We start from the raw sequence: 16,303 nt of genomic DNA, 5'->3' as shown, positions 1-16,303 counted from the left end.
TCTGAGGTCCCTTCCAACCCAGCCAATTCTATGATTCTATGATTCTATGATGTGAACTACAGCATAGCCCAAACAGGCTTGCCCAGCTCATGCAGCTACAGCTTCTCAGCTGCTTCATACAAAATCTACACCACACATCTGCCATGCTAAAACTGCCACAGACTGCAGTATGGATACAGTTTCAGAAACACTCAGCCCAGAATCAAATCTTGCAATCAAATCTTGCCCTGCCCATGGGACTTCTCCCCATGCTTGCAGCGAAGTGTGGCAGCTTCACACTCCCTGTGACACAGATCCTAGACTTAGTAGAAGTACAGCTGTTTCTCCCAATGGGCAGTCTGCTTTTGCCTGTTACATCTTGCTGGCTATGGCACTAAGTGATAAAGACACTTGAAGAACACCTTGAGAAGCAAAGAGTAGCCTGTCATTGTGAAGCAGAGGACAGTGAGTAATAAAGCATTACACCCCAAGCAAGAGCTGAGAAAATGCCAAGTACTATTGAGATTCACAGATCAGCAAGCACAGAGCTTTACAATTTTTAGGCTTTCTTATACCAAAAGGCACCAACCCAATGTCTTTGTTATTGCTAGATGCTTTTATATTTCCTTCTTGAAGGTGGACGTATGCCACGGCTGTGATCAAAGCCAACTCTTCTACAGGGCTCCTGATAACACTTCGAGACAAGAATCTGGACTCAAAAAGTAATATTAGGGAAGAGTCTCCAAATGCCTGAATCTCCTCTCTCCAATAACATAGCATCAGTTCAGTTCTTCATCTGCTCCTAGACCAGACTTGACTTCGCTGCACCTAGTTGAATCTTTATGCCCCTATCTGACATGAGTTTGGTGGGATCTCTACTCTGTTATCAAAAGTGGTCTTGTCTTTCCTCTCAGATGGGTACCTGAGAAGGCCGGAAAGATTCTCCATACTCTACAGCCACTGCTGTCACCCTAGAAGTGCCATTGGCTTGGTGCCTGTGCCACCATTAAATGTTCAGAAAAGCAGATTAGTGCAATTCTCCTACCTTTGTGTATGAGCTAGTGAGCAGGAATGGGAATTGATGGGGTTAGGGTTACAAGATAGAGTCCCGTAATCCGTGATCTGATTGATGCCTTGGAGTCTCTGTAACAACAGCCATAAGTCACCATCCCAGAAAAGATGAAGGCAAGTAGAGAGGGAAATGAAAGGGGTAAAATAAAAGAGGAACAGGCAAAGGAGGAAACCAGTAAAATCACCCAAGCATGTATAAGGCAACTGTGCCACACAGAAAAGCTCCAGTACCTGACACAGTCAGAGCTCTCCACAAAGGCAGAACAGAATGCCCAAGCCCAGCTGGCAGATTAGCAGACTGAGGCAACCATGCTAGTGCAGAACACCAACCAGGTGCAGCCCACCTTCAGCTGGCTGATTAGCTGGGGTATGCTGTTAAGCCTGAGAAGTACCCAGGTGAGCTCAGCCATGTGGAGGCCACACTTGTGGGTGTGGTGGGGTGTCTGTCATGATTTCCTCAGAGTATCACTCCTCTGGACCCTCTGAGAGGGGTAAGGAGCTGCCAGAAAAGTTTCTGACTGACTGAGATCTCTTACCTCACACATATCCCTTTGGTTCTTAGTGCAGTCAGTTCTGGAGGCTTTTGGGATTACAGAAATGACACCTGTACTGCCTGTGCTGTGGCTTCAACACCCCTCTCCCTGCAAGCAGCAAGCTCTTAACCTATTGTATTTATACTAAAAAGATTTAGACTTAAAATGGCTTAAGCAGAAGTGTACAATTCAACAGATAAGTGGCTGACAGAGGGGAAGGAATTCACTACTCCTAAGCATCCTGTTCACTGCTGAAAGACCTTGGTATTTCCTAGGCCTTCCACATATGTGTTACAAATCAAGTGGCACCAGCACCTTTCATTACAACCTTGCTGCTGCAGGGACTGCAGAGAATGCTTTGGCCTTACAATTCATCTTCTGCCTTTGACTTCAGCATTTGTTTATCAAGGAATACAAGCAGTCTGGTGTATATAAAAACAGACTGGTCTTTACCCCAGGTGAGCTTAACTAAGTCTGTTCCAGTGAGTCCCATTAACTCCAGAATTCTGAGAGACCAGCTGTCCTCTAGCTAGGTCCCGTAGACCATGATGCTCACCAGTGCTAAAGTCAGCCAAAGTTATAAGCATCAGAGAGAAAAAAAAAAGCAGGAATCCTTTTTAAATTGCAGCAGTGGAGAGAAGGGCAAATTCCTTCACCCAAACTAGATACGTCTAGAACTATATGTGCAAGAAGTACTCATGGTAGCATAAATTTCCTTTACTCCTTTACTTACCCTCTGAATTTGTGCTTAGGTAGTTCAGTAAAAATAAATAAAACCAAAATAAAAATAAGAAAATAGAATAAAATTAAAAAGCATATATTTTGTAATTGAATATCCACCTTCCTGAGCAGCCTGTTGGAGCAGAGATGCTTCTTGGACCTTCTAGTCTCTCTCCAAACTGGAGTTGTTACATTATCTGGAGGAAGGCAGCACTGTCTTCTGAACAGAGGTGAATCAAGCAAACAGAGATCTGAACTTAGGCATTTTGCTAGTCATGGTCACTGGTGGCTTCAAGACCATTGAGTGGACTTCTCTGCTAATGTCCTAGAAGATGAGCCCAAAGCAATAAGAGCTTCAGTCAACTACTAGTCCACTCCATTTCTCTCCAGGGAAAGCTTCTAAGAGTGTCCACTGCAATTAGTTCACCAGAGGTCCTCTTCTACATGGAAACCTCTGCATTTATTGCACAGCATACCCTGAGCTCTGGTGCTCACATATGAACTAGCAGCCCTGCCTGCATGAAGTGTGACAAGTCATGCTGCTAGAGCCTTTATTTGGGTTTTGCCACTTAGTTTCCTCCATTCCCATATACTAAACCCCAGCTGTCAGCTGAGGACAGGGAATAAGGCAACTAACCTGCCTCCCTAGAGGGCTGGAATAATAATTACCCAACTTTACACAAGGGCAAAGCACTAGAGGGGTCAGTGCATTGTCAGGGAAGAGAAGTGAGCACTGAGCTGCTCTACATCTGTTCCTAGATGTGTGAAGCCCTGCAGACTCCCAGAGGGCCAGAGCCTACACATTCTGAGTGACATGAACAGTAAGCAGAGGGTCCAGCAGCTGGCAGAGGTTGGGTAATAGCCACCTGCCTGAAAATGCCAACAAGGAGCTTCTCAACAGGCTGGACAAGAAGCTGTGAGAGAAGAGAAAGAGAAGAGAAAGAGAAGAGAAAGAGAAGAGAAAGAGAAGAAAGAGAAGAGAAAGAGAAGAGAAAGAGAAAGAGAAAGAGAAGAGAAAGAGAAGAGAAAGAGAAGAGAAAGAGAAGAGAAAGAGAAGAGAAGAGAAGAGAAAGAGAAGAGAAAGAGAAGAGAAAGAGAAGAGAAAGAGAAGAGAAAGAGAAGAGAAAGAGAAAGAGAAAGAGAGAGAAAGAGAAGAGAAAGAGAAGAGAAAGAGAAGAGAAAGAGAAGAGAAAGAGAAGAGAAAGAGAAAGAGAAGAGAAAGAGAAGAGAAAGAGAAGAGAAAGAGAAAGAGAAAGAGAAGAGAAAGAGAAGAGAAGAGAAAGAGAGAGAAAGAGAAGAGAAAGAGAAGAAGAAAGAGAAGAGAAAGAGAAGAGAAAGAGAAGAGAAAGAGAAGAGAAAGAGAAGAGAAAGAGAAGAGAAAGAGAAAGAAAGAGAAGAGAAGAGAAGAGAAAGAGAAGAGAAAGAGAAAGAGAAGAGAAAGAGAAAGAGAAAGAGAAGAGAAAGAGAAGAGAAAGAGAAGAGAAAGAGAAGAGAAAGAGAAGAGAAGAGAAGAAGAAAGAGAAGAGAAAGAGAAAAGAGAAAAGAGAAGAGAAAGAGAAGAGAAAGAGAAGAGAAAGAGAAGAGAAAGAGAAGAGAAAGAGAAGAGAAAGAAGAAGAGAAGAGAAGAGAAAGAGAAAGAGAAGAGAAAGAGAAAGAGAAGAGAAAGAGAAAGAGAAGAGAAAGAGAAGAGAAAGAGAAGAGAAAGAGAAGAGAAAGAGAAGAGAAAGAAAGAGAAGAGAAAGAGAAGAGAAAGAGAAAGAAAGAGAAAGAGAAGAGAAAAGAGAAGAGAAAAGAGAAGAGAAAAGAGAAGAGAAAAGAGAAGAGAAAAGAGAAGAGAAAAGAGAAGAGAAAAGAGAAGAGAAAAGAGAAGAGAAGAGAGAAGAGAGAAGAGAAGAGAAGAGAAGAGAAGAGAAAAGAGAAGAGAAGAGAAGAGAAGAGAAGAGAAGAGAAGAGAAGAGAAGAGAAGAGAAGAGAAGAGAAGAGAAGAGAAGAGAAGAGAAGAGAAGAGAATTGCAGCTGAAATCATAACTCTGAAAAGGCCAGCCTCATTCCTAGAAAGGAGAGAAGCTGGGTGTTGTCCTGAGCTAATAGCAGGGACACAGCAGGGATTGAAAGGGGAGTTAACTTACTGTCTGTTCATTATCCAAATTGGCCTGCTGTCTTCGGAGATCAGCCTTAATGAATGCTGGGACAGAGGAAGGAAAAAAGATGTGAAGATCAATTTTCCCAGGACTCAAAGGGCCAGTAGAGGCCCCAGAGGAGACAGGAGTGTGTTACAGTGAGCAAGGGAAATCACTCTCCTGAATCAGGCAGTGAGCACTTCTGAAACAGGCAGGATAGAGACTCCTTATTGCAGCATGTAGAACGTGCATCTTCGAGACTCCAGCCAGCAGTCAGGGCAAGAAACCCTGGATCTTCTTCGTAACAAAAATCAAGTGCTTTAAAAAGCAGCATTGCTATGGGTCTGCTGTGTGGGTCCTGCTTTTTCCTCCAGGCACCACTACACACAAAAGCCCTTCAATTCATATGCTAAGCCCAAGGGGAAGAGTTACAGCAGAGGAACACCGAAAAATGTGATTACCTGTCATAATGGTTCCCAGGAACAGGAAGGAACAAAGAAAGAGGTTTCCTGCCTTTGTCCCAAAGCGATCCATGATTTGCCCTTGGCTGATGGTGAAGGCAATACCAAAAATCTACACATAAACAAAGGCAGTGTCAAGCTGTACTGTTATTATAAAGCAGTCTGAACAGCTTCCCAGCTTTACCAAAATATCATCACATACAGGCCAATCAAGTTGTTGGCCTGGCATAGTTAAAGCTTTGTTATAAGCACACCCAGAGGCACCTCCTTGCAGCTGATGGGAACACAAGTGATCCTTAAGGCTCTCCTGCCTCTCACTAGACAAGAGCCAAGTACTAGGCTGTTAGGAGCAATGTTGAAAAAGGCAAGCATGACTGACATTCTGATGGACTTTCCTAAGCAGAGACAGAATAGGTGCCACTAGAGAAATGCCATGAGAAACATAATTCGAAAAGCAAGGTGCCAAGGTGCTTAGATCTGCAGTACATTACAATAATCATAGAAAAGAAATAGGAGTCAAAGCTAGTGTTAAAACTACAGTTTTCTCTCTGCCTGTAAAGAGGCAAGCAAATGGAAAAGAACAAACGTACCTGTGCCGAGACATTAAGGAGCCCTGATGATGTCCCTTCTGATTCTGGGTATGTCAACTCTGCAGCAAACTCAAAGCCCAGGGGAAGGTATCCTGTCATGAAAAACCTGAAAAGAAATACAGAGAAAGGAAGATTCAGACACTGCAAGAAGGAAGAATAAAGAGGCTTGTATCCTTCTTGGGGTGCTTCACTGACTGCATGTGATATTTCCCTTAGAATTCTAGGCCAACTCTCCATGGCCATCTCTCTGTAGGACAATTGTCTGGACCAGATGCCACTGGTCCTCCTGGCACACAACACCACATCAGTCCTCCCTGGCACATGGCAAGCTCCACAAAACCCCTGAACATCAGCAGGGGCTCTGCATGGTGTCACAGGGATGCACCTGGCAGCAAACAGTCTAGTAGAGAATAATCAAGTAATATTTAAATTAACAATGAGATAAAGGCAATGATGACATAAAGGCGTCTAAATCTAACGTGAAACACAAAAAATTAAAATTATGACCAGCATAAGCATGTCCAGCTAATGCACAGGCAGGCTGTAAGGCAAGTTGGGAGAACTACAGGAGGATTTTGCTCTGGGATCTGGGGAGCAAACAGCCACCTCACTGTCTCCCACCAAGTCCCTACAGCCACGCCAGTGCACTGTGCAGATAGGGAAGAAGAGTTGCAGTGCCAAGGACTGCTGGCTCACCATGTTCCCAGTTGCCCAGGGCTTGGGTTTAGGACAACTGTACACTGCCAAGTGCCTGCTGCAAACAGCTCCCCTCCAGACAGCTCTCCATCAGACACTTCTGCACCACTGAGTCACCACCGGGACAATTGCATGCCCATCAGTACTGTGAACAGAACCTGGGGGAGCAGGCAGCTCTGCTCACAGAGCTCTGATTTTCCAAGGGAGCTGTATATACATAGAGGAGTTCAAGAGTATGGTACAAGTAGCACAATTTGTAATACAAAAATTAACAATGAGATAAAGGTGATTCAATCAAACATTATGAACTAATTGTTACAGGTCACAGTCCTGAACATCACTTTTTAAAACTGTGTTTTCATGTTTTTAATTGCATTTGTTTAACACTGCTTTCAGAGAATATCTTGCATTTAACTGAATTGCCTTTATCTTATATCAATTTTTAGGTTCTCATGTTATACTTAGTTGCCTGTATTGCACAGTTAATTTTTCATATTACAAGTTGTGTTGTTCAAACCATACCCTAAAACTCCTCTGTACATATACAGATTCCTGGCAAAAAAATCAGAGCACTATGAGCAGAGCCACCTGCTTCCCGTGGTTCTGTTCACAGTGCTGAACAAGTCCCACCTGCCAACTGGCATGCAGTTGTCCCAACAGAAAGCCCATAGAAGTGTCTTGTGGACAGCTGGCACCATACTGTTAGTGGTGAACACATATTCCCTTCTGCAGGGCTGGGGAGAATGCTGGGGTGACAGGACACTGTGCCTGTAAGTCCTTCAAAACAACAACACCCCTCCCAAAAAAAGAGGAAAAGAAAAAACAACTTGAGGTCAGTAAAATGGCAGGTTCTCCTGCCAAGCAGTGCTCAGGCAGCCAGGTTCCCTCCATGGCTGGAGCTGTGCCTGGAGATGCTCCCACTGCTGCTTACCCCCCAACTCCTCTGCCACTTGTCCCCTGCCCGCACGCCACCTCCTCGTCCTTCCCCTGATCCCTGATGTAATGTCCACTGCAGGCATGACAGGAATGGGCTCACTGGCAGTCCCTGCTCCACCTCTCCTGAAAGACTGCTTGCTGCTAGGTGCTTGGGGCTCCCGGTGACACCACTCAGAGTCCCTGCTGATGTTCAAGGGCTTTGCAGAGCTGGCTGTGTGCTGGGGACTCGTGGTGTGGCACCATGTGCTGGGGAGACCTGGTAGCATCTGCCAACCTGCATAGAGGTTGTCCCATGGAGAGTTGTCTTCTTGAAAGTTGGCCTGTTCTGTCCCCTAGAATTGTCACAGCCCAGACAGCTGTATGACTCCCCCTCACCATGACACAGATTTTACTCCTACCCAGAAATATCTTTGCCCACATCCTCAAGACACAGAGCCAGGCCAGCAGGAAGCTGATGGTTTCTACAACAATGAGGCACTAAAAGCAGCATCTTCAACACGTATCTCGCGGGGACATGATTCCCAGCATGGTCAAACAGCCATCCAGGCCCATATGCTTCTCATTTCTGTCCACAGGTCATCTCCGGGGCTGTGGTACCACTCATTTCCCAAATACTTTCATTTGATATCTGAAACAGTTAAAGCAGCTGCAGCTAAGCAGGGCCATGCTAGTGTCCCTGTCTCTAACAAAACATGTACAAGAAAGAGAGAGATGGGAAGAGCAGATAATTTTGTCCCTAATCCATGCAGGAGACACACCCAGGCTGTGGCTCTCCCCAATCACTCCTGTGCCATGAGCTTTGCCTCACTGCTCCTACCTTAGCAGCTCATAAGTAGAGGAAAGAAGCCTTCATATGAACTTACCCCAGCATGCCTGCAGTCAGAAAGACAACCCAGAGGTGGCCTAGGCTCAGAGTAAAAGTGTAGGCTATCATTCCCATCAGAGACATGATATAAACAACCAGCGTTGTCTGTCTGCAAGGAAAACAGAATAAGGTTTTTATTTAATCCAGTCCTTCTTCATTTTTTCCCCCACAGATCTTGGTATAGTTTGCAGCATGTGGTTTACAAAAAAAAAAAAGTAAGAGTTTGCACACCTCTCTGATACCCTTATAAAAGAGAGGAAATGTACTGACACAGAGCATGGAAGGGCCTGCACACACAACAGGGCAGCAGGAGAAGCAAGAACAGGACCTAGGAGTTCTCACATCCTCACCTCATGACCTTTACTCCCTGTGGGGTGGTGGTATCACATCTCTAAGGAGGTTCATTTGAGGTAACCAAGAATCTCAGATCCTACCATGGACTGACAGGCACTTGGTCATGGACTATACATGCCTCTTGAGGGGGAGAATAAGAGCCAAATAAAGAGCTCATTAATCTTTCTTGGGCACTCTCTGTAGTATAACCAGTTGGACACACTTGTAAGCAGAAGCCAAGGGGGTTGAGCACTCCCAAGCAGGAAAGCAAAGGAAAGATGCGACAACACTGCTGCAGTGTTATGGGCTGGTATTTTTCAGTGCTGTCCAAAACACCTTTCATTGATGCTCCTTTCCATGTTTTAATTGCCTCCTGTAGTTGGAGAGGTGAAGTGTAAGCCAGGTAGCTCTCACAACCTCATCTTCAAGCCACAGGAGTATTTAGCAGGGCTACTGCCAGTTCCACAGCCAAGAGCAGCTGAGCCAGGTCTCAGGACAAAGAGAGCCCATGGCCAGGAAGGACATTGGGCAGATCCTGGGGAACAACCCCCAGACCTGTAGCCTGGTCATGCTGAGGACTGTCAGTGGGCATGGTACTGTGAGACACATGCAGCAGCCCAGGCCAGCTTTACCAGAACCAAAATGTTAGCAATTGTCATTTCTGACTAGACACCACGGAAACTCTTCCCATCCAAACATCAAAAAAACAATGTGCTTTCTAGTACAGGAGGTAGCAAGTAGGCCTTCACAGTACATAATTTTGGAAAGGAAGGAAAGGTAAATCCTTTACTTGACTGAAATTCCACCAGGATCTTGAAAGCAGAACAGTTGCCAGACTTGACAAAATTTTTTGGCCATTGTTTTTTAGGAAGAAGTTAAATGTATAATGACAAGCTACTTGTGTACTTTCTACCAATGTTTAATTTTAATCCATTAAAGAAAGTGTTTGGCATCAGCTACTAGAATTCGACTAAATAAACTAAACCTCAAACTGGTGCATAGGGAAACAAAGAAATTCCTGGGGAAAGACAATGGGGTTGAGGTAGGGCATTTCTCAGGAAGTGCCCTTTGTCACCATGTTCATTAGAGGACAAGGCCACCAGGACATGGAAGAATGCCCAGTTTTGTTTGATAATCCTCTTATCATAGCCATAAATATCTTATGGAAGAGATAACACAAAGGAGGGGAAGGAGATTCAGAGAGGACAGTCACACAGCAGTCTGGTGGTTTTAGCAACCTGTTCCCATGACGACCTTACAGGGACTGGTAATATCATTGTCTGAAATAGGTACCACTGGTTTCCTTAGCAGGCTGAGTAAGGCACTGAGTACAGGCTGAAAATCCTGCTACATCATCTAAGACAATAGTGCTGCAAAAGCACCAGCTGCCAAGTCTCTGCAGCAGACCCAGAGGGAGACCAGTGAAGGATATGACACGCTTGTCACTTAGTTGAACCTAAGCTGCCCTGACATCCATGTGCCCTCACAGCCACATTCCCTATCCTTTTGAAGAGGGAGTTCACATAAGGGATTGTGAGAAAAGAGAGATCTTGCATTAAAAAAAAAACAACCAGGGGAAGCACAAGCAAAGAACACGACTGAAATGGAGACCACAACTCCTGCTGTTCAGCCAACTCCAGAGGATGACCTAGAGTGAGGAACAGACACAACCCAGCCCAGCTGTGCCTCACAAGGTCACTTGGATGAAGAAAGCCAAAGGGCAGCAGGACCAGACTCTCAGGACACTGGAACTGCCAAAACCCTAGAGTCAAACAACATCTGAAGCAGCAAATGAACAAGGGACGGGGTGGGAGGCCACAGCTTGCTTTTGCTGCTCAATGGGATGTTGTGTGCAGTTCCAGAGTGTTCTGCTATACAAGCCAGGACAACAAATGGCTTCCACAGTCTTTGCCATGAGGATGGCACATTCCAGGCTGCACAAGATGCTGAGCAAAGGCCTTCTCCCTATACTCCCAGCAGCATCTCACTGCTGAAGACACTGAGGTCTCAGATGCTGGAGAAGGGAAGAATTTAAGAGGGTTTTATTTGGTTTTCATCACTCCCTAATCCTTCAGCATTCAGTTTTATACCACTTTCTTCCTACATGAAGGTCACAAAAAAAGGACAGCCTTGATAAATTATTTCTACAAAACATATGACAGGACAGGATGAAGACATAACCACCACACACGGACTAACCTGGAAAAGGGCTACAAGACCCAAACTGGAGGCCAGGCTAAGCTGAGAGAGCTTTCAGTGGAAGAGATCCAAGCATCCCATTCTCCAGTATCCCAGACTTTCATCCCTTTCCCAGATTTTAATGGCCTTTGAGCCTGTTAGAGACCTAAGTTTAAAACACCACTTGGGGTCCTCTGCCAAGTCAATGGAGAGAGGTGGATATTTCTGACATCTTGTCTCACAGTGGTGCAGCAATGACAGCAGAGAGCACTGTCTGGAACCAAATGGACCACCGGCCATGTGAACACTGCCCTTAAAAGTAAAGCAGAGTCAAAGGGAAGTGCTGACTAATCCAGCCCCCAAACCTGAGCCAGACTCTGCTACAAATACCAATACACCCAGTGGTCTCCAGGTGTCACAATTTCTCCTTCAAGACAGAAACCTGAAGGATGTATATGGAGCCCATTTAACTTGTTGAATGAGAGGTGGGCTGTTCCCAATAACCCACCACACCAGAGGTAGCCCCAGTTCTGGGACTATTCACTTGTCACAACATAACTTGGGTTAACTTGGCCAAATCCACACCTGCTAATTCCAACAAGTACAGTGCAGAGGCTGCTGCAGGGACTTGGCTGCCAAATAAAAGCAAGAATGCAAGGCCATTTTGTGCCTGAACATGACAGATGGGGAAAGCTTGTCTTAGCACAGCCTCACTGTTTCAAGGAACTGCTGATGGGACAGTAAAGATCAAACAAGCATGTAGAGCTCTGCAATTCCTTCTGTTATTAACCTTCCCATGTTCCCCTCAATCACAGCTGGATCCCATTCATTTGCTTCCCCTCTCTCTCCAAGCTGACTTAAAAAAGGACTTGAAATCTTTCCTTCCTCATTTTCATGTGCTTACCATTTTTTTCCTGACACTATCTGAGCAGTGGAGGGAAGGGGGAGGGTACCCACCTAGAACATCTGGCATCTTGACAGGTTTTTTAAATAGACTTTTTTAATGGGGCTAAATAAAGACTCTGTAACACTCAAAAATTCTGCTAGTTCTACAAAAATCCATTTTGTGATTTGTGATGGAGGATAAATTCCTCACCTAAGACTAAATCTATCCCCACATAGTCTCTGGGATCTTAAGGATAAATTCCCTGGGTATCACAGCCCTATTTTTCTGCAGTCTCAGCCAGCTCTGCCCACCTACCCGGTCCTTCCAAGCAAACAAAGGTCATGGAACAAATTCAGAAGATATATTCATTTCCTCCCCTCTTCCATTCTGCCAAATTTCAAGTTGCAGCTCCAGCTGGTGAGCTGTAAAGCTCTTCAACCTTCATGCTTCCACCTAATTCCACTGAGGGAAAATCAGGAAGACCACCTGCCCTAGCAGTGCCAATTGAGGCTACCTTGCCACTAGCCCCAGGCTGGAAAGAGACACAAGATTACACTGCACAGTTAACTACTGCAGTTCATAACAGCTGAGTGTCTATTTCCCAGGAAAGCCAAACTACTCTGTGGTGCACAAGGATTTAGGAACAGCAATAATACATTCTCTGTATTAGTCTGCTCCTCTTTCCCAGCACCCAAGGAGTCCTCAGTTACCATTTGTTCATGTTAGAGAAGCCCATTTCTTCTCCGTTTTTGACCCCTGTACGTGAGAGATAGGGCCAAAGGCCATTTCAGAAGCTGCAAGCCCACAGAGCCCATTTCAGAAGCTGCCCAAAATGTGACAATATGCTTTCCTTGCCTAAAATGCCAGGTAAAATAATGGCAGTAGGACTTCTCCAGGTGCAAAACTGCTGCAAGGAAAAGGACTCTGAACTTGCCTTCAGCTCATCACCAGCAAAGCCCACTCTCACTCAACCTGCTCAGAGAACAGGTTTTCACAACAGTTTAGCACAGTTTTCAAAGCCATCAGGGAAACTGAAAAGCTGATTTCATGAATCCAAACATAAGTCAGGAGAGGCAATGTCCATCCCCCAGGCTTCAGAGGTCTGTCAGTGAGATCTGAGTTCCTGAGGGCTGAGAGCTGCAGAACACACAAAGACTCTCAGCTATTCCCATTCAGAAGGCAGGGTAGGCTGGCCAGATCTGCTTTCACAACCCAACAGTCAGCAAACCCAGAATCACTTGCCTGCAACCCCTTATGCCTATCCTAGATACAGCAACACACCCTTATACAATGCCTTCAGGCACTGGATTCAATGTGCCTTTCATTAAGCTGGACAAAGATTCACAAAAGCTGGTTTGTAAGGGCTGAGGAATGGTCTGGTACAGAATTGATTCTGTTTGTGCCAAGAACTCTCTCATCCCTAACAAAGCAGCTGCTAGACCATCTCATCCTCTTCTTATGCCTCTCTAGGGACTTCTAGAACCAGACCTTGTATGGGCCCAGTGCAGACTAACACTCAGCTCCAAACTTCATTTAGACTAAAAGGATTTTGAAGAACCTTATTTTTTCCTACAAACCCTCCCAATGATTCAGTCCCAGGACTGGAGTTGCAGCTGCACAGGGTTGCTCCTAGCACAGCACAGTCACTCAGGGCACAGAGGCAAACAAGGGACTTACTTGTAGGTTTTGGTCTTGTCCAACCAGATGCCAGAGATCAGAGCCCCAACCATCCCCGACAGTATAATGGTGAGTCCAATCCTGCCAGCATTCACCTCCTCCCCCTGTGGTGAGACACACACACTCACACAAATGCAAGAGCCAAGTCACAGCAAATATGGAGCAAAGTCCAGAGAACACAGAAAAGACACCAAAATTAGTGTCCCATACATGTCTTCTGCTGGTAACACTCTAACCAGCACTAGCCTCTGCAAGAACACTTTCGGATCCACTATGAGCCAATGCAGTGCCCTATCCTGACCCATGAAGAAAATTGGTTTGACACTTCTCTCTGAGCCAGCCCAGAAAAAGTGAGTACTGGCCAGCATGAACAGACACTCCACGAGTCAGCATAATCCCTATGAAGTTGCTTACTGCCTGTGCTACAATCTAGGCTAGCTCAGCCAGGAAATATTGGGACCCGCTATAAGGCAGCATGGAAATGACATCTCTGGCATGCAGCCCCATCAGGATGCTCTACAGTAGCTCAGCTACTGACTCACCCCACCCTCCTGCCACCAGAGCACAAATGTGGGCAGCCAGTACAGATGTCCCAGCAGAAATCACTATCAAGAATAGGGCAGAGGAAATTCCTGGATTAATTTCTCATTAAAATACTGTCATTTAGGGTGTAAAGGAGCTGCCTTTGCTAGAGCTTTTGCATGGAGTGGTGTAAAGAACTAAAGGAACCAATGCTCTGCTGACAGCCAGCCAACTTGTGCCAGAGACAGACAAATGTGCTGTAGCAGTGCATCTCTCACAGACTCCTTTAGTAACCAATGCTGGACAACAAAAAGCATTAGAGGCCATGAGGGTTGGATGCACTTACTGGGTAGTGATGGATCACCATGCGGTTCAGCAGAGTGGACAGGGCATAGAAGCAACCTGTATTCAGACCTGAGAGGGGGATAAAAATGCAGCACATTCAGAGTCTGCTACTCTCCTGCCGGATAGTAAAAAGTCAGAAATGGAGAGAGAGATCTTTTGAAGCAGCACTCCATAACAAGGCTGCAGAGTCTCAGAAGAGCCATCCAGACTGGCTAGATAAAGATTACTGAAAGAAATGCAGACCAAGTACAGTCAGATCTCAACATGCCTGAGGATTTCAGGATGCTTCTTACCTTAGAGAAAGGCTGTACACATTCCTAATACTGCAAGGACTTTCAAGTCCTTCATAGGGTCTCAACACTCTCTTACACCAAGTTCCATCTTAGCACTTGAGTTTTCTCCCCCCAAGCCAAAGTGACCTGTGATTCAATTAACACCAGTGCCATTGACCTGTTTGGTTTCCTCCCAGAGAAGCACCTGATAGCACTCTCCCTGCTGGCACCCAGTAGAAAAGCCTCCTCTCTAAGCCAAGAAACACCAGAAGGCAAGTAGGAGCAGAGCTGATGGCGAAGCACAGACAGCAACACTCCCTGCCCCCCTCCCTCTTGGGCACCTGGTGTGTGTGTCTGCATGGGAAAAGTCTTGCATTTTAAAAGATATCACTGAGGCCTGAGAAAAAGAAAAAAAAAACTGTGAAAGTAACTGTCTTTCTGAAAAGGAAGTTGGATTAACTGCTGAAGGCATCAACCACCTGGTGAAGGTTTCTCAGTATCACCCAAGATGAGAATGGAAACTGTTGGGGCAATGATGGTCAAGCCCTGTTCAGACACTGCTCCAGCTTAGATGCAGCTCTGGTTGAGTCAAACACCTCCCAAGGGCACAAAAAGCATCCACATGGGCGTTGAACCTTAAGTACCACAACGGCTACACTCTCACCTGGGTGATACTGAGGAATCCTCCCCAGGTGGATGAGGTCTGTAACAGTCAGCACAACTTTCTTCTCAGAAAGTAATTTACATTTGCAGTCAGTTTCTCTTCAAGGCTTCAGTGACCCTGATGGGGGGAGGGATGGGTACACCACTATAGCTCACATCTCCATAAAGAGGCATGGGCTTAAAAACTCTGGCACAGATGCCCGAAAACCTGTCAGACCAATACACGTAAAGCTCCCATCTCCTACTTTTTCTCTTTCATCCTCAGCTAAAAGCAGAAACATTGCAATACATGCACACAGTCCAGCAGGCAGAGCTTTGACAAAGGGAACAAAACCCTGAGCTCCCCTAACCCTGAAGTCCTCCAGCTCCCCTGACCCTGAAGTACTCAGCAATCCTGCACCAAGGCCACTCCTTCACTGGGACATTGGATACCTATTGCACTACACAGCTCATGAAACACTCTGGAAGGTCGTAAGATTGACAGCTGGAGGGGTCATCAACACTTCCCAGATCACCTCTGACAACATTAAGCAGAACTTGCTCCAGAGCTTCATGGCGCAGAGAACAGATGAAGAATCTTATGCAAGTGATCCCAAGCCAATTGCTTCTGACAGCACTCCCTGCTCTAAAAGCATGTGTCAGAAGGTTACAGGAGAGGCTAGTAAGCTGAGTGACATGCTCTTTAGGCAGTGACAATCCACTCAGTCCTTTCCAAGAGTTACTCTAAAAGGCTGGAAACTCCATCAGGGTCAGCAGCCAGAGAGGGGGGGCAATAACTGGAGATCCCATAGCAAGGAGATGCCCTGCAGCCTTGAAACCTGGCTCTTTGCAACACATTGCTACGGGAAAACAGCTATCAAGAGCTGTTTCATCTTAAAAAATGAGCTTTACCTGGACTCCACCTCTGGGGCACACTATTGACTAGGAAACATCACAAACTGCAGTACCAGGACACTGGAGTGTGTGGCAGATCAGCACCATCCCTTTACCCACTACTGCTTCATTTCAAGCTGGGCATAAACAGACCAGTCATTTGTGTACCTCTACTTCTCACCCAGCCAAGAGGACAGTAGCCTTGTGGGGACAGCCAGATGCTGCTCTGGTAGCCAATGCTGTCAGGATGTCAGCTTCTCAGCATCTCTGATGCATGCAGTTTCCAAGAGAAAGAAGAGCACCTGCTCCCAAGCTGGGCAGAAAGTGTTGCAGAGCTGGCAGCAACACTTGGCACCAGAGTCAGGCAAAATATTCTAAGAATCAAGACAATATGCCAAATTTGCATTTGTGAAGGCTGGCAAAAGTTGTAGGCATTTGACATGTCACAGTTGCTCAGTGAATTTTCCCTGTTAATTACAGCTGTTTCGATGCCTATAAAAAAGGTAGGAATTGTTTTCAGTGGGGCAGTAATCATTTGCCTATGCAGATGAAAAGAACCAGAACTAGTAGCTGAAAGCAGGAC

General features: G+C 45.7%; 1 protein-coding gene across 4 annotated transcripts in view; it reads right to left on the bottom strand.

Moving 5' to 3' along the window:
• The window catches only part of FLVCR2 (feline leukemia virus subgroup C cellular receptor family member 2), a 50,283-nt gene that overhangs the window by 15,830 nt on the left and 18,150 nt on the right, over positions 1 to 16,303 (bottom strand). Inside the window, exons 4-11 of one of the 4 annotated variants that reach the window (XR_003987688.1) lie at positions 13,914 to 13,981; positions 13,046 to 13,149; positions 7,970 to 8,080; positions 5,475 to 5,580; positions 4,885 to 4,996; positions 4,433 to 4,488; positions 2,424 to 2,523; positions 1,072 to 1,122 (exon numbers count right to left, since the gene is read on the bottom strand). Coding sequence is in view for 3 of the 4 variants with exons in the window: in XM_030452614.1 (XP_030308474.1) it covers positions 1,025 to 1,122; positions 4,433 to 4,488; positions 4,885 to 4,996; positions 5,475 to 5,580; positions 7,970 to 8,080; positions 13,046 to 13,149; positions 13,914 to 13,981 (655 nt within the window). In the remaining variant the exon portion in view is untranslated. The other 3 variants (XM_030452614.1, XM_030452615.1, XM_030452616.1) reach the window with 3 other exon arrangements.

The sequence above is a fragment of the Calypte anna genome, chromosome 5A, assembly GCF_003957555.1.
Source record: "Calypte anna isolate BGI_N300 chromosome 5A, bCalAnn1_v1.p, whole genome shotgun sequence".
Lineage (NCBI taxonomy): Eukaryota > Metazoa > Chordata > Aves > Apodiformes > Trochilidae > Calypte > Calypte anna.
The sequence above is the reverse complement of the archived record's forward strand: the minus strand, read 5'-3'. Positions and strand labels throughout refer to the sequence as shown.